This window comes from Aulonocara stuartgranti (genome assembly GCF_965226115.1).
Source record: "Aulonocara stuartgranti genome assembly, chromosome: 14".
Classification (NCBI taxonomy): Eukaryota; Metazoa; Chordata; class Actinopteri; order Cichliformes; family Cichlidae; genus Aulonocara; species Aulonocara stuartgranti.
The window spans coordinates 15421306-15447335 of NC_138950.1; the positions used below are offsets into that span (position 1 = coordinate 15421306).

The following is a 26030-nucleotide window of genomic DNA, read 5'->3' on the forward strand; positions in this document are numbered from 1 at the left end:
GAGTGGTCTCTGCTGATGTGTAAAAAAAAAAAAAAAGAAAGAAAAAGAAAAAAGTCATTGATCAGACTAAATGATGGGCAATTCAGCTTTTATTAGGAGTTGCTGATTAAAAATATAGAAGGCTGAATAATCAAGTTGCTTCAATATAATCTGTATTTATGAAAACATACATTACACATTTTAAGCCGTTTTACATATTTACATGTACAAAGGTAATTTACACTAGATACAAGAGAGGAAATGACTTAAACAAGACCGGCTCATGTGTGTGGTGCCAAAGCTAATGTTCCCTGAGAGCAAATGCAAAGCTGTTCTCTTTGAAAGTCTGGATACTTGTGTCCTTCCTCATGGCAGCACTGCCGACCGCCATAGCTTGGTTCGTGTGGCTCAACAGTTATGGTTGTCATTTGGACTGAGTCCAGAGCAGTTGGCTTGATAGATGGTGTTATCTTCATCCTTTGACCAAGTCATTTTTCTTCTTTAGCTGGGCAACACTAAAAAGATGACTCATGCTGGGCAATACCATTAAGAGCAGGGCTGTTCTCTATCTTCCGATCTTGCCATCAGCACACAAAATTAATTTTACCATCCTTCTATAACACAATAAATATGAAGGGGTGGGAGGGTGTACACCCAATATCAGTGCCAGTCCACGCCATTAAAGCCACCTGTCTAATACTGTGTTATACCACATACTTAAACTACTCTTTGGGCAGTTTAAGTATGTGTCAAAGCAACACCTATATGAATGCCACAGACAGCTCAAGATGATTTTAAAGTTGTAGCTGGCTGCTGCATATACCTGTGTCTGAGACCGATCTTGTGTATTTGTGCTTGTAAAATATTTCAAACAATCAAAATCATTGCGTGAATGGAGCGTCTAATAATATTTGTGACATGAATGAATCATTGATTCATGATGGTGGCATTAACAGGAGACAAGAGGGTAGACAGACTACCTTCTGTTATGCACTTAACCCATAAGAGAGAGGAGATTATATACAGATTACTTTGTTTTCAATATAATCCAGAAAAAAAAAGAAAATGGATTCTGCTATTTACACAAAGTGCCTTAAGCTTCAGACAAATAGCCCGTCTCTCTTTTGCAGCTCAACGTACACCACTTTGTATTCTGTTGCAAATATTGTCATAGTTTCACATGCCATCAGAGGCTGATTAAACACTCACAGGAGTTTCCACATTAACCCACACACTTTACATAAGCTGCCAATCACACCCTCCTTCCTTATTATCACTTTCACAATCAACAAGATGCTGGCAAAGCTTCAATCACATGGCCTGAGAAGCCTCATTAACAGAGCGCATGCCAGGCTGCTGTTAGTTTCACACAATTTAGCCTGTTTTACCTCTTACAGTATTACTGTACTCTCATTTTAATTGCACATTATAAAGCGTATTCTTTGTAAATGAACAACAACAAAAAAAAGCATTTACAAATTTCATACCAGCTATTGCTGTGTGGTAGGGTGCTAAAAAAGCAGTGACTTTGGCTGTGGGTGTGAAGTTTTACTAACCAGGCTAGGGAATTAATCAGTGTGACAGATCCCACTGTCAAAATGTCCCACCTGCACAGAGACAAATCAGTTATTAGGGAAATCCGTCTTCCACGTGTTTGTTTTTAGTCTTTCCTTTGAAACTTAGTGTGGCTGATATTTATTGATGATTGTGGCTCCATCTTTATTCCACTGTGAGGGCCTAGCAGCCGCAAGGCTCTCATAGATGTCCAGTTGTCCCCTGGAGACAGGTCAGTGGTATGGTTATTGAACTCATTCGTCTGAGTTCAGTGCTTAAAAAGGCAGGTCACTGGTGTGTTGAGGGTTCACTAATGGCCAGGGAAAAGCCCCATGTAGGTTAAGCAGTCTGCTCATCGTCCTGTCACACATTAGTCTCAAGGCCCTGCAGGCGGTCCATTCTCTGCATGTTGCGTTCAATAGTGGCCTGGCATGTAATTGGTTCAGCACACTCGCTTAGAAACCATCCCCTCTCTCCATCACGCAGCCGCTCGCCTTCGTACCAGCCTAAGAAGAGAAACTGGCTTTAAATGAAAACAGAAGAATGTGTTGTGTGGTACTTTATGCTTTTACTGGCTCTTCTTTTTTTGGTTCTGTCTGTTATTTAATGTGAAAAAGGCTTCCATGTGTTTGCACAGATGTGAAACCACATCTTCAAACAGGTATCAGATCCATTATGTGGAAAAAGTAAATGCAGACTTTGAAAGAGAGATGGAGAGTATGTAAAAGTAAATGATGAAAGGAAACCGTTGAAACAGGAAGGTGGAAAATGAGAGGAATATTAAAGAGTATGAGTGAGGATATATGAAGATATGAGGGAGGCAGAGAGAGCTGACATACCATCTTCTACAGTCTGCCAGACAAGCACCACATCAGCCACCTGCAGAGACAACTCGTCTGGCTGCCTGGCGGTGTAAGTTCTGATCATCTCCACCTGCATGAGATCTGAAAGAGCACATCTGAATCATTTTAGAGAAGTCACACTGGCACTTTAAATATCTTTTGACAGGCTAATTTCAACCAACTCAGCATGAGGAAACTGTTTCAACTCATAACCACAAGGTGGCGCAACAGGCTAAATAGAGAAGTCAGGACAGAGCGTCCATGTGAATTATGTGTTGTGGAAACTCACTGGTTCGGTCCTGAGTCTTCTTATTGTTGTCATTATTGTTCAGAGCACTGATCCACCGAGCACGCTCATTCCTGAAAGAAAACGTAATGGCACATGAGGAACTATTAAAGGACTTTATAGTGTTCCCAAAGTTTAATAACACCACAACTCTCAAAATGTTGCTCTACTATGGGAGTTCCTCGCTGCTTTAATTTCAGTCGAAGATGCTTTATTGTTCAGATTTTGTATCATAGATACAAAGGGCGGTCAGAATCAACTTAAAGAAAATAAAATGAGGTGGAGTTGCACGCAAACAGCTTTACAGGCTAGTGTGAGCCGCACAGGAAGCTTAGTGTTCCCTCGCTATCCTCTGTCCCGTGTGATTGAGAGGGCACAGAGGTGTGTTTTGTAGTCAGAGGGAACTGAAGGGAACAAGCACAAAGGCTTGTTCTCAGAAAAGAACTGCCCTGCTTTGCTTTGCTTTTTTTCTTTCTTGTTTGAGTTTCACAGCGAGGAAAAGTGGGCGGAGTTGCACAGATCAGGTTCCATGAAAATCCACCTCTCATTTCACCTGTTCTAAAGGATTTGGAAAGGGAGAGAGGATGAGATAAAGAAGCCTACGGAAATGAACCTGCGGGGGTTTGCTGAGGCCCTCTGTGACTCAGCACTGCTGGCCCTGGATCTTGCAGATGAGAACAAAATGCACAATTGTATGGACCCTCTTCACAGGGGCCTCAAACGGGACGTGAAGAGACGAAGCCCATGAGTCAGACATCATTACTGCATTTCAATCTGTTCTGGTTCTTTTCAGGGGGGAAATATCTTGGCCATGTCAACAACTAACTTGACAATGATATAGGTCAGTAGAGATTGGATAACAATTACTTTTAATAAAATCGTGAAATTAAGAGAACGGGGCGTACCCACACTGCAATATCAATGCCTGTCACACGGTGTGACCTTTGGATTTGGTGGATACATTTCATAACGATCAACTGTTGAACCAATCACCTCTCTTTATCACCTGTCGGTGTGCTTGAAAGCAACCCTGCATTTTTGTCACTTGATGGCCTTTTTAAAAATAGGACAGAGTTTTGCCTTTGTTCATTTCTGTGCTAAAGATGCAGGTTCTTTACATTCATTCGAGCTGCTCTGTGGGGAAAGACAGCTGTTAGTTGTTGCTTCTGACAGCTGGAGGTGCATGCCAGATACAAATACATGTGTGCAAACAATCACAGCAAGTCACCTCGCACTAAAGCTGCTGAGATGCCTGTTTGAACCCACTTTCATTTATGGGTTCAAATATAACAAGCACAGGCTCTAGGCGAGCATCATAAATCCAGAGGACTTTGTTTCACTCCTTTTCCATTGTAAAATGTCTTTACATATTACAGATAAGAAGAAATGACTGCCTCTTTCTAATCTTCCATCCCCTGACAACTTCAGCAGCACGCTACTGCTTTTCATCTTTACATCTTCTTTCCTTCCTGTCAGTTTGTTTACTCCGATCGCTCCTGTTCCCACCCTTAACTGACAGTATTTGGGTACAATTCCTACTTCTCAGACTGAAACGCGGCATATCTCAGCACGGAGCAACGCAGCCAGGGAATTTCCCAAACCAAGGGGAACAATCTGCAACTACTTTTTTTTTCTTCATTATTATCACTTAAAATGAAAGTAGAAAGAGTAAGAAAACCAGAGTGCAACAGGAATACAGTCTCTGGTAGAGACCGTCACATAATCTCTGCTGCTTTGTGTTGTAGCTGCATATCTGACAAGCAGAACTGTTTTGCTGCAGACCTCTGTAGCGTCTCTGTTTCACTAATAGAGAAGAGCTATTCACTGACGACGAGACACAGCATCAAGGTCATGGGAAAGACACGTTGACATGAGCACAGCAAACAAAAGGATACACAGAAAAGAAAAGAAAAGGAAGAGGGCACAGACAGAGAAGAGGAGAATCATAAACACTGCCACAGACAGCAAAACAAGCCACACTGAGGTCCCTGTGCCATCTCAAATCCAGCTGTCTGTGTGAATTCCTGATGCATTACATCGCTGCTAAGGTTAGAGGTCATTGTGTTGTATGTAAGCTTCTTAGACCTTGCACAAAATACTCAAATTAAACTAAGGCATCAGCTTAAAAGGTCGGCAGGTAGAGAAAAAATGAACTGAAAGCAGAAATAACCACACTGACAATAACAGTCCATTTCCACAGTTTCATTTCAACAAAAACAGACCTGCCTCGAGTCAGAATGTGTGGAATTTCCCTTTGGAATATGGAGAATATAGAGAAGGGTTTTTTCTTTTTGTTTTTTTTAATGTTTGTATATTTGTGTTAACACTCATTAACAGATAAATCATGCACAGACCTGCATTTTGTCGTTAGCACTTTTGTGACAGTGACAGGAAAAGCAAATCAAGTCCCTGCCCCACCCTATCCAGTTAGCAGCTGCATGTCTAGGCTTTCACTTTGGAAAGATTAAAAAACATGATTGGGACCAACCTCATCCAATACGTGTAAACGATGTATGCAAATTATTTGATTGCACTGCCTCTTTAAGAAACTGCCTCGTACCTTGCTAATTATTGTATAATATTTCATTATGTCAGTCATGTGAGTGAGAGCCACAAAAGAAAAATGTACACATCGACCTGTTTTAGTGTTTGCATTCAATCTGCTCAAAAGATGGTGACTTATGTTGGAAGATGTCATTTTCATAGTGGTTGTTTTATTTTGATACTGTGGCATAATATTGTGTGTAATATTAGGACATTTAGTCAGCTATGATGGAGGGAACAAATGTTTAAACTGAACAAAAATGCTTTTTGGGGCTCTTCCTGTGCTGCTTTGTATCCAGTATGAAATGAATAGTGGATGCTTCATCTTTTCTTATTGCATTCACAGGCTGCACAAACTGGCATGCAGGCTACTCGATGAGAACCTAAAACTGTTTTTTGTCATGCAAATAATGTCAGAATTTTATTTAAATGGAACATTTTCACAATTTTACGTCATTTAACCGAGTCTTATAGATAAACTAGTACTTTCAAAAAGTTTCTGCATTACTGTTCACCAAAATGAAGATCAAGTCACCCGGGTGAACAGAATTATCGAACAATATTTTATGGACTTGTGTTTAAAATTTTTATAAAAGTGGTTAAGTTTATATTCTGAGATCCTGTAGTCATGTTAATGTCCACTGTGACACCAGTTTCCGAGGCCCAGCATCTATTTATCTGTCTTATTTGCTTCATTTAGCTCGTAAACAGGCTGGCTAATGAAACAACACTGTGTGTCAGGCTGGGTTAAATCGCCAAATTGGGATGAATGAATGGAGGAAAAGGAATTTATCCACTGATTTAAAAACAAAACAAAGCGAAGACATTGGCTGCTGTTGAAGTGATGAGACAGGACGGTGAGGAAGAATCGGGAAGAGTTAAGTTGCAGGCAGGGGGAAGGATAGTCGTGGGAAAAAGCCCGCTTGGCAGTGGATTGTTGCTAGGCAACAACTTCAACAATGACTAGAAACCACTGTAACAATGGACAGTTGCCAGAGTGCCCCCCCCCCCCCCACCTCCTCTCTTCTTAGCTCATTCAGGACTACAGTGAGTGAAGCGCTGACCCTCCACATACATACCCACACATCTCATCATCTGAGCCAAGGGCCCCAAATACATCAAAAAGGGAGTCTAGGGGGTTTCCGCAACAAGCTATACTACATAGAGGAGGCACTCAGATTGGGTGGGGGATCACAATTATGCATGCCAGAGTAGTAGGTCAAGGCATCAGCAGGCGGTGCATTTAAGGAAGTCCACTGAATCTGCCTCCCGTGCATTCACACATAGTACTATTACATAATACTACTGCAGATACTTTGCCAGGTTTTTGCACTTAGTAAAAGTGCAGAAACAAATCATTTAAAATGAAGGCTTTTGTTTTAATGACGTACTGTGTGAGGTGTCGTGTTTTGGAAGCAGTCGTTTTTATTACCCAATAATCTGTTGAATATTTTCTTCATTAATCACATCATGTTTAGTCTGCAAAACGATGAGCCGAGTTAACAAGTTTGTGCTCATTTGGAGATTATTCTCAAAATAGCATTTCAAGTTTAAAGTCATTACAGTTGCTGCTGTACGTACAAAACTCCTTCTGTAGATGGAGTTGGTAAAATATGTCGACCAACTTTTCAAAAGATATATCCTCTTGACTGCATGAGGATATAAAAAAATAAAAATTAAAAACTCAGTATCGTTGCATCTGTCCACTGCCAGCCATTTTATTTTGCACTTCCAAATTTGTGTTGTTTTTCCTGCTGACTTGATGCAGCTTTCTGCACCATATCTCCAACGTCCTTACACTTATCACCACACTGTGTTTATGTGCTTAAAGAGAAATTATTTCCTCGTTACTAAAACTGGTTTATGAAGCACTGATTTCAGTAACTACTCTAAACGAGGCATTTTGTAGAGAGTTTAAGCTTTGGGAGTTGTTTGACTTGAAACGACCACTTTAATCTCCATATTTCAACTTTATTCTGAAACTGATCGATGTGTTTTTCTTAATTTGGCACTATTACCTCTTCTTAGACATTTGCCTCCCATACAATAATTAATAAAGGCTCAAACTATCACTGAAACTAACAGAAACTAAGCTAAAACTAAACATTTTGAAACAGTAAAAAATTAACTGAAACAAGCAAAGTTACTCTGGAAAAACTGAAATTAAAGTGAAAGCAAAAAGTCAAAAGGAAATAAAATAAAACCAGACCGGTCTCTCACATATGGATGCTTAAAGCACTTGTCATTTTAAAATTCGCTTGGTTAATGTTTTGCCGATAACAGTCATTATGAATTACTTTTAAGAACCTAAACCAATGTTTGGTGGGGAAACAGGCTCCTGGTAGACAAATTTTTGACTTGCAACTGCCACCCCCCAAACCTCTTAATGAGGACTTTAGAGAGAATTGTTATCGCTCTGCTTCTAAGATTACAGCCGGTACGTCAGTGACACCTTGTGTGCATGCCTCTGACGCAAGAGGTGTCGGCAGTTCGGCAGAATCTGCTACCCTGAGCTGAGAATGGTATTAGGGTGGGGTTGTAACTTTAGAAATAACCAAAAAACACTCATCCAGTGTGAAAACAGATTCATTTTCTGTAGGTCATCTAACCCTGGAACTTTAAACCCTCGCACTTATTTGCCTGTACTGGCCAACTTCCATCAGGACTGAAAAATAACTATTAATCTTTTGAATGCTTGACTTGATGGCTTGCTGTAAGGTATCCATGTTTAGTTATTGCTGACTAAATCCAGGTTTAAACATGTAGTATTTTTATCAATAAAATGTAATTGCACACCTGTAGTCACCAAAACAAGGCAATAATATTATAAACAGTAAACGGTACAAGTCGAAAGACATTTTTAAGGTTGCAATTTGCAGTGTAGACGTGCCATATACACAGCCTACACAGAGAAACCACAGCTTCTGTAAAGGCAACAGACAGGGAGGTTCTCTAACTACACAGGAATGAGGGAGAACCGGCCCCGTACATATGAAAACACTCCTTACAGTATCAAACCACAGCAACAAGATGCGTGCGCAAACGCCTGTGCATTCATCGAAGTGCGCATGTGTGCATAAGCTGCAGCTCCCAGTACTCAAAAGAACAAATAAACCTTGCAGGAAGCCCAGTGCATAGCTGATCCCTTTTGTTTGTGTGGGTTATACAAGCAGCCTTTAAATATTTTTGTTGTACTAAGACACAGAATCCAAAGCTCCAGCTACACTGACTGTATTTGTGAGTAAATATTTAAGTGGCACATGCGACAAATTTCTGAACCAACCCCTTAGACTATAAATAAAGAGAGCCGCTTCTATTTAGAATACATGATTGTTTTGTTGACTTTATTCCAACCCAATCATCTGATACAGCCGGTCTGTTTCAGAGTACAACTCCAGACAGTACGACTGTATAATGGAACAGCAGACTTTATTTAACAGTGCGCCCATCTCTTCCTTAAGTAACAAAATATCCCTGTGACTTGTAATGGTGCAAAAAGAGACTATAAAATAAGAACCATGAATCTTCTTTGCTTGAAGTTAAAAGGTGTATTGGAGCACATACAGAAAAGATAAGGGAGCAGAAATTTGATCCAAGCTCCCTCGCAGAGAAGAGTAGACATGCTGGTCTTAAAATTTTAAGAGATTGAGCCTTATTGTGTGGTTCAAAGTGAAATCACACGACTACTCTAGTTTCCCAAAATGATGATAGAATACACATGAGTGTTTTAATGAGAGTCAAAAATGACTCATAGTTCCTTATCGCCATGCCTCATAAATCTGTGACAAGTGAAATGCAAGTGAAACGAAAACAGCACATTTAAGAGGGACAAAGGTTACAAAAAAAAGCACTTACAGCAACTCTGTTCCAACGATCATGGTCACCTTGTCACCAGAGCAGTTGCTAGGGAAACTCAGTCGAAAGAGGTGGTTGGCGCCAGCTTGCCGTGAGCTCAGCATGCTGGTGGTGCTTCTGATCGGTGACCGGTTGAAATCGCTGGGTTGACAAAAATCCACACTGATCTGATTCCTCAGAGCGTAGTCTATGACAGTGTAACTGTCCTCACTGACAAGAAAGACAACAAAGTGATCATTGCATGAAAATTCAGTGTACTTAGTCCACATCACTTACAAAGCAAGCCATACAATTCTATGAATCATGAAGTGGGAAAGACTGTACTATGGTATTTAATGAAGAAAATGTTCAATTATCCCTCAGATTTGGTTCCAATCAAAAGTCCAAATGTGCAACTGTCTATATATCCTACGACTGCACTCTGTTTTTGCTTGTTTAACTGCATGCCTACATTTCCCACGACTTTTTCAAAAAATCTAGTAGCAGCTGCAGTTGGTCAGAAACATCTGGAGCTGATTGTGAAACACTGCACCCCTGACATGGCACTGAACCTGAAGAGAAAGTGTGTGTGTGTGTGTGTGTGTGTGTGTGTGTGTGTGTGTGTGTGTGTGTGTGTGTGTGTATTCATAGTGTTAAGGAGCTGAAGTCCAGCTCATGTTTTATCAACCTGAGACTGAAACAGCAGCCAAGCTGAGAAGCTACTGGACAGCAGCTAGCTTGTGCATTACATAAACTCAAACAGATGCCAGCAGTGAGCACGTCTGACTTATACATGATGTAAAGTGAGTGCCAAAGCCAAGCAGCAGAGGCATGCTCCATGGATTTTCCACACAAAACTCTGAAACTCACGGTTGTGACTTCTTTGAGAATCCAGTCATGGTTGGGAGGCTCACAAGGTTTAACCGACACCTACTCTCCAACTATCACCCACAAGTTAAAACCTTTTTCCCCACTACGTAACACTTCTTGGAAGAGGTAGCTTTAAGAGACACTGCACTGTGTGTCTGTGTATAAGATGGATGTAAGACAAGCACAAATCTAACTGTGACTAGACACTTCTCACAACTTCTTAAAGGAGTTGTTTAAAGGAATAATAATAATAATATGATACCCACGGGAAATTTGCATTCCTGCAGATTTAGAATGCAATTCGTGTCTATAGAATGGTGTTAGTTAGCTTAGCTTAACAAAAGACTGAAAATGAACTAATAAAAGTCAACTTTTCATGATTACTGGTTAGATTTTTCATACTTGTCAGATATTGAAAAATAAAATGTTCTCTGCTGAGCATTAGAGGTATAATTCGAGTGATTACAAAAGCAGGATAATCATCTACCATTATGTTGAGTTACCCTAAACAGTCCATTTATCGTTCCAGATTCAAAATGTGCATTTTACCAAAACCTATTTTTAACTATGTAATGTCAGTTTTAACCTCTGTTATCTCCTATGCTCATTGAGGAATGGAGATTATATTTGAGGAAGTCAGACTGCCACTGTTGACAGTGACAGGCCTGCTGCCCTTCACGACTGAAGGAACATGAATTATGTGAATATTTCTGCTTTGCCTGCATTATTATATTATATTATATTATATTATATACTCTATTTATCTAAAAAAAAAAAATGCTTTTCCTGAGCTCTCTGACCTCGACATGCACATTAATTGTCATTTCAACACTTATCCAGGAATGGGGATATGAGCAAATGCAACAAATAGAAGCAGGAAAGTGTTACTGATAAGAGAAAAGTAGGAAAAGGAAGAGAACCCTAGAGGGACAGACAAAGAGTGACAGGATGGAGGCAACAGAGGTGTGTCTGTGTGTGTTTGTGCGTGCGTGCGTGCTTCAGCAAATTTTCCAGTTATTATAAGATATTTTGAACCCTTTATCGTAAAGCTAAATTGTGACAGTTATTTCTCAAGAAGGTCTGGTGCTCTCCATTTAGAGCTATTCTGTGTACGTGTATGAACACATTCCTGTATGTGTGTAATTTTTAAAGAAAAAAAAATTGAGCATCAAAACAAGCTGATAAAGGCCCACCAAACATTTGTTCCCAGCTGTCTGTAACTTGTAACGTGATCTGGGCATGCCTATGGGCAGAATGGATAACGGAAATAACAAACGTCTTTCAATTCCTACACAGATTTTTTTTTCGTATGTAAGGGTAAAGCCTTTGAATTCCACTCAGCTGACAAACAAGTTAAGCTGCATTTCACTTTATCTTTTTTTTTGGCTGAAAAATTAAATCGATGAATTTAATCACCTAAAACAATCTAAGATAATCTTCAAATGTGACCATTAATTGCAATTAGAGATACTAAAATAGTGTTTGGAATTTGAATCTCTTCAAACACACAAAAATGAAGCGTTAACAAGATAAAACATCAAACACGCCATTAGCATCATTAGCTTTTTGGCTCCTGACTGACCTACAGGTGAAATGCCTGGAATGCCATTGACATCATGACACTGGGAATGCGATGGGTGGGGAAACTGCATGCTTGAGGTTTGAGTTTTTTTGCATGTGTGTCAGATCATTGCCAAATGGCAGATGAATTGAGGTGGGGAATCGCCGTGATATGCTTTGTCAACATGTGGGAGAGAAACGTTAAATTCTTAAACAATTTTATAAAGAAAACCCAAGTTGTGGCTTTCCTTTTCCTGGACACCCACACCCACACACACACACACACACACACACACACACACACACACACACACACACACACACCCACCCACACCCACACACACACCCTTCTAGTAGCAGGAAAAATTCATTATCACAGCTGTAATAAAGAACAAACAGTTCAAGAAACAAGCAAAACTAATATAAACCTTTAAAGACATGTTGAGATAGAACTCCATGTAAATGGATACGTGCCCACACACAAAATAAGAGTATAATGCTGAAAGCTGAGCCTATGACCCAAAAAAAAAGGAGAATAGACTAGACACAGGCACATACAGCAAAAAACACAAACAAACCATAAGATCAAGAGGGAAAGAATGAGAGAAAAAAAGCAAAAATAAAAAGAATAGATGGAAATCTCAACATGAATTAATGTTTAGATGATGCCCAGCATTTACACAGGAACATGGGGGGGATGAGAACGAAGCCAGCTGGAGTGTTATGTAAGTGTTCCTGCGAGCCAGAGTCCAGCAGAGCAACACTTTACCAGTGCATGACACAAGGCCCAGCCTGACAAAGGGATGGTCCATAGTTTAAAGTCAATAAAACAAGAAGATTGTCTCGTCTCTTCTTAATGGCTATATTGTCCTCTCCATTACAGATTTAGCAGTGGGTGATGTACAAAAACAACTAACTTTTTTCAGATATCATGTTTTATGTGTGGAACTGTACAAATCTAAGATGATTATAAAAATAATAGTGAACATCGGTAAGCACACAGCATACTAAAAACTTACAAACAGCTTAGTTACTTTTGAATACATGGAGTCAAATGACAGGCAAACAGATTTAGCCTTTCTTTCTTCAGATAGCACAGGGTTATATATACACTCTCAAATGGCTCTAAGGTCATGCCTATGCTTTCTCTAGCCTACTGTGTAAGTAAGTGCTTTGGCTCTGACCTTTTCACCCCTTTCTTGTGGTTTTGACAGAATCCTAAAAATGTTAAAGTGAGACAAGACTGAACTTGCAAAATATACCACTCAAACTATAAGTCTTAATTTCAACAGAAAAGGCCATTCTGCCATTATACCTACAAGCGCTTGTGATCTAGGAGTGCCTGGATAGCCTTGTGTGCCCCTGGTGAGCTTTTGTTTGGATTACTGCAGATGGAGTGCAGCAGAGTAGCGTGCCACAGCTGGACTTCAGCGCTCTCCACAGTACAAACCAATATTATAACAGCTTCCCCCATCCAAACGTACGCACACACATAAATACACACTATGATTCCGGAGCCCTCCCTTTTCCCGAATCCGTCTTCCAAACACAGGCTTGACACCACACACTGCTGGAGTCTGCCGTGGCAGATCAGATTCCCAGAAAAATATCATATGGAACGTTTCTTTTCTTTTATACAGTTCTGAGGAATTCTTAGTCTGCGAGTGGCGGGATTATTACTTCCAGACACTAAGGAGATGGCCGGGAATTTTTGTTTTGGCAAAAACAGACAAGCAGGCGCACGCATGCACACACAAACACACAAATGAAAGTCATATCAAGGATGTCCTCTTTATAGCTTTTCTTTTTCTTTTCTTTTCTCCATGGTATTGCCTAAAACTAGAGGAAATAGGGGAAGAGGAAAGCAGACTCACTGACGGGTCTGACAATAGAGCAGGTTTCACAGCTCCAGGTGATTCATGGCAACAAGACATGTCAAGAGCCAAAAAAACCTCTCATAGTGCCAAATAGCAACAGGTTCAGGTATCTGCACCTGATCTACCTAAAAACACACGTGATAATGTTGCCAGGGTGGAAGTGCAGTCTACATCTGCGGTGGCATCAAACTCCTTTAACGGTCTCTAAACCCTGCTACCAACACTTCTCGTGGTTTGCTTTCGGTTTGCACAGAAATATTGTTTTGCTTTGTTTTGTTTTTTTAAACAGGCTCATTTCCCAGGACGAGTTCAAACATGACGACAGAGAAGACAAATCTACACACCCTGCACTCAGGATCTCGGTCACATACAGTGCTCACACGCAGTGAAAACCTGAAGACTTACGGTTAAACTTTCACACTCAACATGCCACGACATGTGAATTATGAGCAGAGCCAGCAGACCAAGCTCAAACTCACACCAAGTAAATCAGATGCAGACCCTCCCATGCATGGCCTGGCAGTTCTCTACAACTTCGACGAGACTCACCTTTTCTTCCTGGTGACAATGAGGACGTCATTGAAGAGGAAGAAATAGACCTGCTGCCGTGATGTTCGCTTGTAAAAGATGTTGTTGTCCACAAATGCAGTCAGTTCCCCTCTTTTTACCATCCACCTGGAGGATGAGACCAGGGGGAAAGGCTAGAGGAGCATAAGAAAGAAAATATGGTGAACAGGGGAAGATGGTGAATCTAATTAATCAAAGAAATTTTAAAATGTCTGTAATGTTGGGGATGAACAGCTGGAGAATGAAAAACGGTTCACTAGGCATCCGTGCGCTCCAAATGTGCCAACAGCAATTTCCCACATGGCTTACGCACACTTAAACCTACCAAACCCCGTGTTTACTGTCGATACTCATGACAATACAGGGGTGAGTTCTTCTTTTTGACAGATACGTGTACATACGTGTTAGCATGCACCACTTGCTAAATATGATCAGCAGATGTGGCCTATTAGCATTAAAACTGACTGTGATACACTTAGCATACAACTCTATACAAAAACATGGTGGGTTAACACTACCACCTCACAGTGAGAGGTACATGAGTCAAACCCAGGCAGAGCTGTTCTGTGTGGAGTTTGTATGTTTTTCACAAGCCTGCACGAATTTTCTCTAGAAACTCCACTTTGTCACGCCATCAAAACACATGTTATGTTAATGAAGCCTAACTGGGACAAGCACACTGTTACAGTTAAGGGTGACAGACTAGCTCTTTCCTCATGTTATTTCCCTGCAGTCTCCCATAACAGGAAAGCCTCAGTGAGATGTGTTATCATTGACCAGTTAGTCTTGTGGTTAGTCAGCCAGGTTTTCTTGAATGTGGTGGAGAACATAGGAGCAGATAATGTCATGGGAGTCTTTCCAGAGGGTTGCCGTTCCCTAACTGCCTTTGAACTCTAGTGATATCGGTGCATACACATCCATCACCAGTATCTGTTTAACCCGAGAACTACTAGGGAGGGTCATTTTGACCCCATGCTGCAACAATAGCAGTAGGAATTTCTTGAAGAAAGTAAGTTGTAAATTTTTCTCAAATTTTTCCACAGTGTGCATCCCTTTACCTCCTCACACCTGAAACCCATTTGACTCAGCTGGTCTGCTGCAGATTTCACCGTTCGCTTACTTGGATTAGTTCTCCACACTCTGTACTCTGCTCCGTTCAGCTAAAGTTGCCGTAATGCTTTTCACAGCCAGCAACTCATCCAGTTGTCCACGGGTCCGTCCTCCACTCTGCCACGGCTCAATAACCATCCCCGACCCATTCAGCTCTGCGATAATTACTTGCCTTTTATCTAACTACAGTTCCCTTTATATTCCTCTAGCAACCTTATCTAGCTAGCTCTAGCAGCCTTCATAACAAAGTGTATGAATGATATGTCTGTTGCTAGGCAACCAAGCCCGAAGCAATTAAAAAAAATGTATCTTTCAGCAGTTGAAGGTATAATTTTTCTAAACTTTTATTTTCTCTTTTATCCAACTTACTTCAGAATTCACTATGTGATGAACAAACCTGTTGTACACGTACAATGACAATAAAGGGCTATTCTATTATTGTCATTTGTTAATCAAAAATATTTTTGCTTGCCAAAAAACTGAAAAAACCCACATACCTTAATCTTGAACTCCAGTTGAGAGTTGATGGTGTACATCATTTCTGTTCTCTCCATCGTCCGAGCTCCTTCATTGCACTTTCTAACCACCTATTAATGCACACACACATAAAATGTGTAAAAACGTCAACATGCAGGCACTCTGCTTGTCATTTCATATCCACATATCAAAATTAAGAGTACAAGAAAGCTAGATTAGCTTTCTTTGCATAGTAATTAATCATTTCCTGTTGTGGCTCACAGTGATACAACAGAACAGGAACTGTTACTCTAGTTTTACAAACTAATTGTCTAAATAATAACCGTACGTCAATGATAATTTTGTTAAATAATTTAACAAAGGTGCAAGCCATTAACATTGAACTTTTGTTTAACAGTGCCCTCACCTTGCTAACTGCTTGTAAAGCCTTCTTACAAGCTTCATATTGCGGTGAGTCTTTGGCTGTCTTCTGACAAATTGTCTGTAAAACATGGATTCACACAGGTTGTATAATTAAAAACACACATTAAAGTCATTAGTTCACAACAACCCACAACAGCTCACTGGACTCATGCACGTCACTCTCAGCAGCCTGATCACATATTGAAGCTGTGGGAAGAAATGAATGGAAACCAAACTTTCTCAGGATCCAAACCCTCCAAATGTAAAAGCATAAACCCAAGAGGTCCCTAAGGAGACAATGACGGAAGGAAGAGAAGAGGGGGATAAAAGCAGAACAAGCGAAAGGAAGAAAGGGAAGCAAAAGCAAAAATGGAATAATGCTCTGCCAAAGTAAGCATGAAAGTGAAGAAGAAGAAAAACATTACAAATCAGTTAAGATTATTAAAGAATTATGTAAGGTCAAAGAAAGATCTTTAACACTAGAACAAACCATGTGTTGACTTAACAAGGGCAACACAGATAAACAAACTGTTGTGCAAGAGGCAGTCTTGTAATTCCTAAGCTAGCCCTGCTGTATGTTTTCAGTGCACTTACATCCATGAGCAAGGGAAGGCGAGTGATCCTCTGCATGGGCAGGATAAGGAAGGAGATCATGGGGAGGTTCCTGCAGTCAGGGTGGCCCTCTATCCTGGTCAGCACCTCCTTAAATGTTGGATTCTTGGAGCTGTATGGGAATAAGGAGGCAAATGCAGCACTGGGTGAAAAAAAGTGAACTTGGTCGAGGCAAAAGTGGAACAGCCATGTTGGATCAAATCCACGAATGATAAGATAAGAGCGTATATGTGTGTGATTGCTCGGTCACTCACACCAGCCTCTGCAGGGTCCTCTGTTGGTAGACCTCATTGGAACAGTATGTAATATATGGATCAAAGCTAGACTGGGAATGCTTGCAAACGATGTCAGTGATGTCATCGATCACTATATTCTGTTCATGTTTTTTCTCCAGTTCCTTGAAAAACCTAGACACCAAAGTGGAAGTGAAAGAATAAAGGTTAGTGTGACTCACTAACTTGAGTCATTCCCTACTGAGGAATAATATAGAATAGTAAAATGACAACGTCCGGTAGACAAGGAGAGCTGCCAACAACTTACTTCTAAAGTCACCATAAGATGACAAAAGAGGAACTCTCCACCACTTAAAATAGACATAGCAAGCCATTAGCCATAACACAGAGGCTTTTCCTCTTCCTGAGCAGCAGCAGATGGCCATTTCAAAAGGCATGCCACATGTCCAACTAAGGTGATAAACAGGAAACTTGCACAGACACAGGATGTGGACCTTGACCAAGCTGGAACAGGTTCCTGCTCATCTGCAGAAGCACCTCTAGAGCCTTTAACCAGACCCCCCATACCTACTCCACATACACACACAGTGACTATCTATGGAAAAAAAAAAACTTTTTGTGGCTATGTAGCCTTGTGCCCATGCCTGACCCAGTACGCTTAACCTTTTGATGAAGGCATGTGCACACGAGATAACAAAAAAGAAAGAAACACATGCTAATTCACATCCTAAACGATGTATTTGGGACATTTACAGGTCAAAGCTGTTCATTCTGAGGCAAAGCATCTCCTGATGGATGTCCTCAGGAGGATCGAGGTCACGGTAAATGAGTCAAATCAACAGTGTAAAATAATTTAATTATTCAAACTTAGACCTCTAATCGAGGATCATGAGTGAAGTCAAGTGAAATGAAATCTGGTCTACCTCCAAGTGCAGAAGAATTCCTCATTTTATACACTGCGTCACAGATGCTGCATTAGGAATACAGTCCGATTTATGAAATGTGGTGGGACTAAAGCATGTAATAGCCCGAGAACACAAGTCAAATATAATCAGTAACACATCTGCATATAAAATACACAACAGCCCTCCTACTTGCTATCACACACAGACTACACAGAAGGCTGAAAATAGATTGATATTCAGGTATGTTTTAAGATAATAACCTCAAAGCTGTTCCTAGTAAAGCATCTGGTTTAACCAGTGCTACAGGGCTCTGTGTATCTTAAGATCTGCCTTCCCAAGTATCAAGGGTAGTTTCTCATTACTGTGTCTGGCCTGTGTGTAAGATTATTCTCAAGAAATTCAAACATATTAGTATGATGTAAAAATATTGAGGAGGACGTATGCGTACTGGAGATGCACCAGGTATATGTGTACTATATACCAGGGGTGAAATCTTCCATGTAAAGTTGTAATCTTCATCAAATGTCATGAATAACTGGTAGTTTCTATGCATATGTGCACACACACATCTCACTGAGCAGTATTAAGATAATTTAGTTGTTTTTGCATTTTAGCCCCAAACCAACAAGCACCCTAGGAGACTGGAAAATGACAGCATAATCTCATTTCATGCTCAGATTTTTTTTAATCTGAGATTTTAATGCAAATCTGATTAAAGAGTCAAACTTGAAAATTAAACATCAGGATTATCATATTCAAAATACTCTTGATTTTGAAGTGATTTACTTAAAAGTATTGTACATCTTGTGCTAATTGTGGTCTTAACCAAAGTGAAATCACATGTTTCTAAAACAGGTGAAGGAAGAAACAGGACTGCACTAAAAGTGAACAGTGATTTGAGAGAATTTTACCATCATATAGAAACACTGATGTGATAATATTAACAGGCTGAATTGCAGCTGAATGTTCAACCTTTGTCATATTGATATCATGGAAAGCGTCTAAGAAATGATGTCATATCTAAAAGTGGCCTCGGAGATAAACTCGAGGAAGAGCAACTGGCGGCCAGAAACTGCTCTGCCAATCATTCGTAGAAATAATGGAGTCGGATCCACCAGAGTAATTGCTGAGCCATCACAGTTTTCATCAGTCTCAGCTTTCATGGCCTCTCATGCATGATTGTTTCCATCACTTTATACGATTTTTGGAAGGTCATGCTACGTGGCCAGGAATGTTATTAAACAGTGAACTATAAAGTCATGATGGACAGGTAACCTCAGAGGATCCATAGCAGCAATTTTTCATAGACACATAAAAAAAAACCCCAGACATGCTGCCTGTTTCAGTGCTTTCAATCAGTGAGGAATGTTCACTTTAACAATGCAACCATAATTATGAGGAAGACTTCTTTGTTCCTTGTCGTTTCACTCAATTTGCCCCTTGCTTCTTCTCCATGTCTGCTTTTCGTCAATCAGCATGCGACTTCACTTACACTCGCATCCAGAAAAGAGCTCAGCGCAGCGTAAACACAAATCCTTTGACAATGAAAACAACCCTTACTGAAGGGAGGAGAGTAGCTGAAAGTCTGTATTAGCATACACTGGATAGTTAAGCATGCCAAATTATCCAGCTAATTAAGCAAAACCAAGGTGATGAAAGACACCTGAAGCCTAAAAATTAAACAACCAACCAATTCCCCTAAATCAGTGATGCCAAACTCTTTAAATCGTGGGCCACATGCAGCCTACTTTGATCTTAAGGGGGCCGGACCAGTGAAACTCCCCTTTGTATAAATGTAAAAACATTTAACAACACATTGAAAATCTTTCAGGAAAAGCAAGTGCAATTGCATGAATAAGTCTCAGTTTTTTTTTTAACATGATAAAGAAATGCTGCTGTACTAAATGAAAGAAATCTGTCAGCAAGAATAAATAAATCTGTAAAATTACAGAGAAACTTCTGATAGCTCACCTGTAATCACAAAACTGAAGATTTTTGTGAATTCATAAAAAAAATGTACTTTTGTTTATTATTTATTTATTTTACTGTGGACCAATAATAATTCAGTTCAATTCAATTTTATTTATACAGTGCCAAATCACAACAACAGTCGCCTCAAGGCGCTTTATATTGTAAGGTAGATCGTACAATAATAGATTCAGAGAAAACCCAACACTCATATGACGCCCTATGAGCAAGCAAGTAGTAGTAGAAAAATATACATATTCTATAGTAGATAGAAGTGAAAAAACTGGAACTTTTATGGTATTTAATTGTTTATCTACTAATAAATTACTTTAGTGTAGTACAAATTACTATTGGGGGGGGGGGGGGGGGGGATGGGGGGGGTCTTTATCAGTAGGCCAAGCTGTAAAACAACTTAAAGTCTAAAATCTATGTCCTCCTTCACTTTTCCAAAGCCATTCAGTGGGCCGGACAGAAGTCTTTCCCAGGCCAATTCTGGCCCCTGTGTCTTATGTTTGATACGCCTGCTCTAAACCAACAAATTCTTTAAACCAACAGCATGACTACCAAATATGAAGACGAATAAAGGTGCTCATCTGATAACAAATGTACTTACAAAACAGCAACACTCACTTTTTGCTAGCCTCACAGACATCAGTGATATTGGAGAACAGGTGATGGTGTTCAGTCTTGGTCATGGTCTCCCTGAGCTCTGGAGAATCCTTGAACATGCGGATCAGGATCTCGAGACTGTGGAGATAGGAGTGCTCCGACGAGATCACCTCAAAAATGGCCTAAGGAGGAGCAAGAGACACATCAACCGAGAGGAAACATAAAAGTCAGATATATGGGATTCTGTCATCCTACTAGGTCCTGGTAACGATGACCCTGGGTTTCAATCACATGAGGTATGCGTTTAAACTAATTACACATCTAAGTACTTAAAGTATGAATCGGAAAAAATAACTTAAAATGAGCTAGAAAGAACGACTCGTACCTCTTGTCTTTTGCGTTCTTCTTGACTTATCTGCTCACACAGGCCACTTTTCTTAACCTAAACAGAACAATAAGTCAGAAACATTTCTTGCATCATTTTTGATAGACACTTGTTTAACTACATGCAATCAGAGCACAGGTGTAGGCTGTGGCTTTTTTTTTTTCATATCTAAGAAGCACAAAGAAAGGCAGTCTTTGCAAGAAACACTACAGGAGTATAGAAATTTGTTGGATCCAAACACTAAGATTAAACAGGAACCACTTCTGCTCATTTTGAAAGTGGAATATAGCTGAAAGGAAACTGCATTGGTATGTGGCTGGAGAGCTTTGGTCGAAAGATGTTTGAATGAGAATGAAACAAAGCAACGTTTTGAAAGGGACTGGGTGTGGAGTGCTATTGAATTAATCAGCCTGTGGCTTTGTCAAACTGAATATGAGGCTGAGTAATAAACACCTTCTTTCGTTACACCAGATTTAATCAATATGACCTGGGGCTCAACCACATTATACTTTACCGATACATGTAAGTAATGAGAAATCCTGAAGATAGTTTCCCTTACTTGCACTAGCTCCTCAACCCATTTTTGTGCAAAGCAATAAGGAAGAGATACTCCTGCAGGAGTATCTGCCCCGCAGCTCTCCAAACACTGAGAACAAATAAACCTGAAGCAGGTCAAACACACACTATTTGATTTCTTTCACACATACAGCCATCAGTGTTACTAGATATTGCTCCTACTTTCCTGGCAGCCCATTTTTGAATTGCTCTGTATGAGCAAAGAGGTTTTATCCAATTGAGCATCGTCCTTCTCTGGTTGAAATTGAGCATAATTAATCAGGTGTCATTATAAAATGGCAACTATTTATTCCTTTTTTCCACTTGATCAGGTTGCCTTCAGGTAATTTAGAAACAATTGCGCAAGTTAGCTCCAAAACAGCCGCACCTTCTGAAAGCGTGAATGGTAATTCTTAGAACCATGATAATTCTGGGATGTGACATTTCATCAAAAAGATGAGACACTGATAGTAGAAGGGTGGAGCTGCTCAGATTCAGGATTAAGCAAGAGTCACAAGATGACAACTTGTACATTCGGTTCTCGGCTCCACTGGAAAAAAAAAAAATTCCCGTCACACCAGGACAGTGACCAATCACACAAGTATTCCTGAATCTGTAGGGTGAAGAAAATTCTTCAGAACTAGATCACAGGCTGAAGGCTCTAACGCATTCACAAAGACGAACAGCTGTAAAGCAGCTGTGATAGAAAGAACGCTTACTTTGCCAGAATCCTGGGCAGTCTGTGCCCAGTTCACTTTAGTGTCTGGCTGACATAAATATAAACAAAACAAAAAGTCTCTCTACAATGTTTTCAGCCTTCAGTCCAATCTCCTACTTATTATAGACCATGTGCAGACAGTACAATCCTCAATTCCTCAATCTGGGCTATGGCCTGCTTTTGCTCCCACACGTTCCATCTTCTACCAGTAAACAAACAGATGGGGCTGCATTAGTAGAAAGCTAAATTAGCCAATTCCCCTTATATTCCTCTGCTGCTCAATTCCAATCACTAACTACATTATGTAATGCAAAGCCACCACAACTCTCCCCGGAGGCAACATTTTAGGCATATTTGCAGTCTGACGAGCGTACAGAGTTTGCCAACACATTGGCATTAATCCCAGAAGTGCTTCCAAGACTTCCTGTGGGCCTGGCTGACTGTCTGACTCCCAGCCTGCACAAGCCCTTGACAAACTGCTCCTGTACTCCCTGATAAACAAAGTGAGGGGCAAAGGAAAGCAGAAAACAGTGGGAGGATGGGTACAGATGGTGGCCAAACTGGATATGACAGCATTCTTTGGAGCACTAGCATTCCAAAACTACACAACCACACTCCAAGATCCAGAAAGGATTTAAAATATAAGAGGAAGAACAGAGACTACTATTGTGCCTGTGTGTGTTATGTCTTACCACACTAAGCTGGCTCCAGGAGGTACGTATGGGCCTGTACTGCACTACAATGTTGTTATCGGGTTTGGGTTCCCTGGAATCGGGATCCTCATCTGAGTCATTATGTAATGCATTCTCCTTGTAGTTCTGGTAAAGCTCTTCCTCTGCAAAATCACAGGTTTTTTTTATTCTGATCTTTTATAGCAAAAATATAACACAGAAACGCAAACAGAATTTCTCACCCTCGCTGTCAAAAGTCAGCTGACTGGTCAAAACCTTCTTCTTATCTGGACTCTGAAACAGACAAAAAACAGCATAATGAGTTTAATGAACTCTGAAAAACCAAGTAGGGACACATGCAAACCATTAAAGAAAGAAACTTGTTTCACCTGTTCACTACCTGTCCGTACCCTTTTGCAAGTTGCCTCCTCCAGTGACCCCTGTCTAATTACAGAGCCTCAGTGTGTTTAAGTGTATGTGTCACGTTGCGTCATGTCTTCCATCAACCACATTAATCGTTTCTTTGTAAGGCCTTGTTCTAACCTCTGCGGCTGTTGCCACCAAGCTTGTTCCACTGTACTTTTACTGGTTGTGTTGTAATTTTCCAATTTGAGCTTTACCCCTCCCCCTTCCCCCAGATAACAAAAGTCCACCATGAAGCAATCTTTGTGCACAATTAAATATAAAACCATCAGAGGGATTGTTGCCGAGTTGAGAAATCTTAATGTGCTGCAGAACGGGGGGGAAAGTAATGCCAAAAGTTCACACAGTATTCATTGACAAATATCATTTGCTAAAGGCTTGCTTTTCTAAAATTGATCACTTATGGCACTTCTCTACAGCTTGTTCTCTGAAGTCACCTGAATATACTAAAATACACAATAATTCATTCTATTAATTATATTATATATAAACTTCATGTTTTTTCAACTGTTTTCTGAAAAAACAACACGGTTAAAATTAATTTCTAGATATTAAGACATTGATTCGAATATTAAAATTTCTCCTACTCCCCTATAAGTGAATGACAAATGTGTTAAATATGTGCGATTTCTTAACACGTACAATTTGAACCCACTCTCTTCTTTGAAACTGATTTACTCACCTTGTTTTTCCCATTGCTTTTAGTCTTTTCCGTTCCAAGGCTAGGCTTTGAATTCTTGGTGCTGACATCTTTGGGTGTCATGGGGCTGTCAGGCTTGTTGGTTGCAACACTTGGCAGACTGATAGAGCCAGGACTTGTTGGGCTAACTAGTGAATCTAATTTATCCCTGCCTAGCCCTCTGATGACGGGCTGGGACAGCCGATGGCCTTTGGGATCTGCTGTTGATACTTCTGAGTCTACTCCACTCACAACTGCTCTCCTGTACGATGTACTCCTCAAGCCTCTTCTAAGAGCCCCTGGACTCTCACTTTCACCATCTTCCCCCTCATTGTGGCCTCCTGTAGAAAAGTAGCTTCCAGTTTCCACCATGCTCAGGGCTTTCAAGGAACGTTTGGAATGATCCCATCCCAGCAGCCCTGCCGATCCTTGAGCTTGTGTCCCAGGGGAAGGTGCCTTGCTTTGCCGAATATCGGATGCTAAGCCCTTGGGAATAAGCTGCTGGGTGCCCATCTTGAGAGCAGCCGCGCTATGGGTGCTTAGGACAATGCCGTTATAGGGACAGATGGATGGGGAGAGTGACGGTGAGGGTGATGTGGAGGACATGGAAGAAGATGAAGAGGTATGCCTGGTGTCCTGTGGGGATATAGGTGAGGATGACTGGGACTGACTGAGCAGTGCCTGCCCTCTGTCTTCTGGCGATGGAGATCGAGGGGTTGGGGGGTCTGAGGAGGTTAAGGAGTTGAGGGAGGGGATGCTGGAGGTGGAGCTGTAGGAGGGGGTGAGCATGCGATGGGTTGGAGGAGATGAGCTGCATGTGGATGAAAGGGAGGACAGTTCAGGTTGATTGTAATTGTTGTTAGGAGTGTCTGGTGAAAAGACAGGTGAGGAACCATTAAGAGGAGTATTTTCTGTTGAAGGTGAATTCTTCTGAAATGCGATCTGGCCCTTCTGAGAACTCTGACTTAACGGACAGGACATGCATGTCTGTGAATCCCAGAGACGCTTTTCAGGCCATATCATCTCCCCATTACTTGCTTTCACCCCATCAGAGTTCCTATTATATACCCTATTGTCCAGTGAAGCAGATTTGCTATCCTCAGACCTAAATTTGGACAACAAGCGTCCATTGGAGAAGTGGCTGATGCTGATGCTTCGAACCACTCTGTTTTTCTTTGAGGGTTTATGTAAAACATGCTTTAACACCGCTGTGTTATTGTCAACACACTGGGGTGTGACCACAAGTCTCTCAGCAGGCTGGCTCAAGGTAAAGGAACATTTGTTGTCCTCCTCGGTGAAGTTTGTCTTCATGACCCCATTTATGTGGCAACTGTGGGGCCGCAGTTTAGGATTGCTTGAGTCCTGGGGCCTTTTACTGTTATCAGTGCGGAGTTTCCACAAAGGCATGATATTATTGTTGGACAAATCTACATCATTGCCATAATCCATGGTTGAAATGCGAGCGTCTCTTTTTCCCTATTCGTGTCCAACCTCACAAGCTCACGGAGTCGGGAGGAAAAAAACCCTGAAAACAAACAAGAGAGAGATACCAATCAATATCAAAGAACTCAGTGTGGTGTCCAAATTCCCAGAGTTTAATCATTAACAGGGATTTAGTGCTGATACTGGCAGCTAAACTTAAAGAACACACATAAGCAAGCCAGTGAGGAGAGAAACAGCCCTTTTGTAAATGTTCACTGAGGTGAAATGCCCCAATTACAAGACAATGTTGCAATTAAACTACTATAAAAGGGCAACAATGTTAAGCAGCAGCAGTGCCTTTACAGACCACATTTGTTTTTAATCTTCTCAGAATCTTTATTCACAATTTTCTTTTTTTAACTGTGTTTTTCTGTCTGCAAAAATGCGTATAGCTATAAAGAGGCGTGTAACTGAGAGCTTTTTAGCGAGATTTTAAAAGATTTTTTCCACAGGTTAATTAGTGTCTCCAACTTACCTTTAATCAGTCGATCCAATGCAGAATCCGTTCATCCTCCCTGCCCTCTCGAGTGGCGGCCCTCTTTAGCGAAACTGATAAAATTAACGTGCTTTCAGCGCGGAATCAACAAAAGGTTTGTGAAACCGGAGTTACGAAAGTTACTAACCGACTCCCGTGCGGGGCACTGAACGCGTCTGAAGCGCTTCTGTGCGCGCTGGGGAGTTTCTATGACTGAGAGGAGGGGAAGGGAGGGGAGCAAGAACAGTAAGAAAAAAAAATGGCACTCCCAAGTTCACAGGAATTCACCTGCTAGGCGATTCATAACGATTCATACTACGGATCAGCAGAGACTTCCATGAAAGACAGACAGTGCGGTTTGATCGTAAACGTGAAAACATTCTGACAGTAAAGTAGCAGGAAACACTTTATAT

The 26030-nt window shown here is 40.8% G+C and overlaps 1 protein-coding gene across 1 annotated transcript; it reads right to left on the bottom strand.

Annotated features, from left to right (window-relative positions):
- Window positions 1-71: 71 nt before the first annotated feature.
- LOC309688117 (rho guanine nucleotide exchange factor 26-like) lies at window positions 72-26029 on the bottom strand. The gene is made up of 15 exons (XM_082503592.1): window positions 25618-26029; window positions 23664-25185; window positions 22801-22852; window positions 22580-22722; window positions 20615-20671; window positions 20251-20411; window positions 16769-16921; window positions 16497-16626; window positions 15907-15981; window positions 15521-15610; window positions 13896-14047; window positions 9061-9270; window positions 2665-2735; window positions 2373-2477; window positions 72-2039 (listed from the first exon to the last, which is right to left on the bottom strand). The coding sequence occupies exons 2-15, from the start codon at window positions 25107-25109 to the stop codon at window positions 1897-1899; spliced, it is 2988 nt and encodes a 995-aa protein (XP_082359718.1). The 5' UTR covers window positions 25110-25185; window positions 25618-26029; the 3' UTR covers window positions 72-1896.
- Window position 26030: the final 1 nt, after the last annotated feature.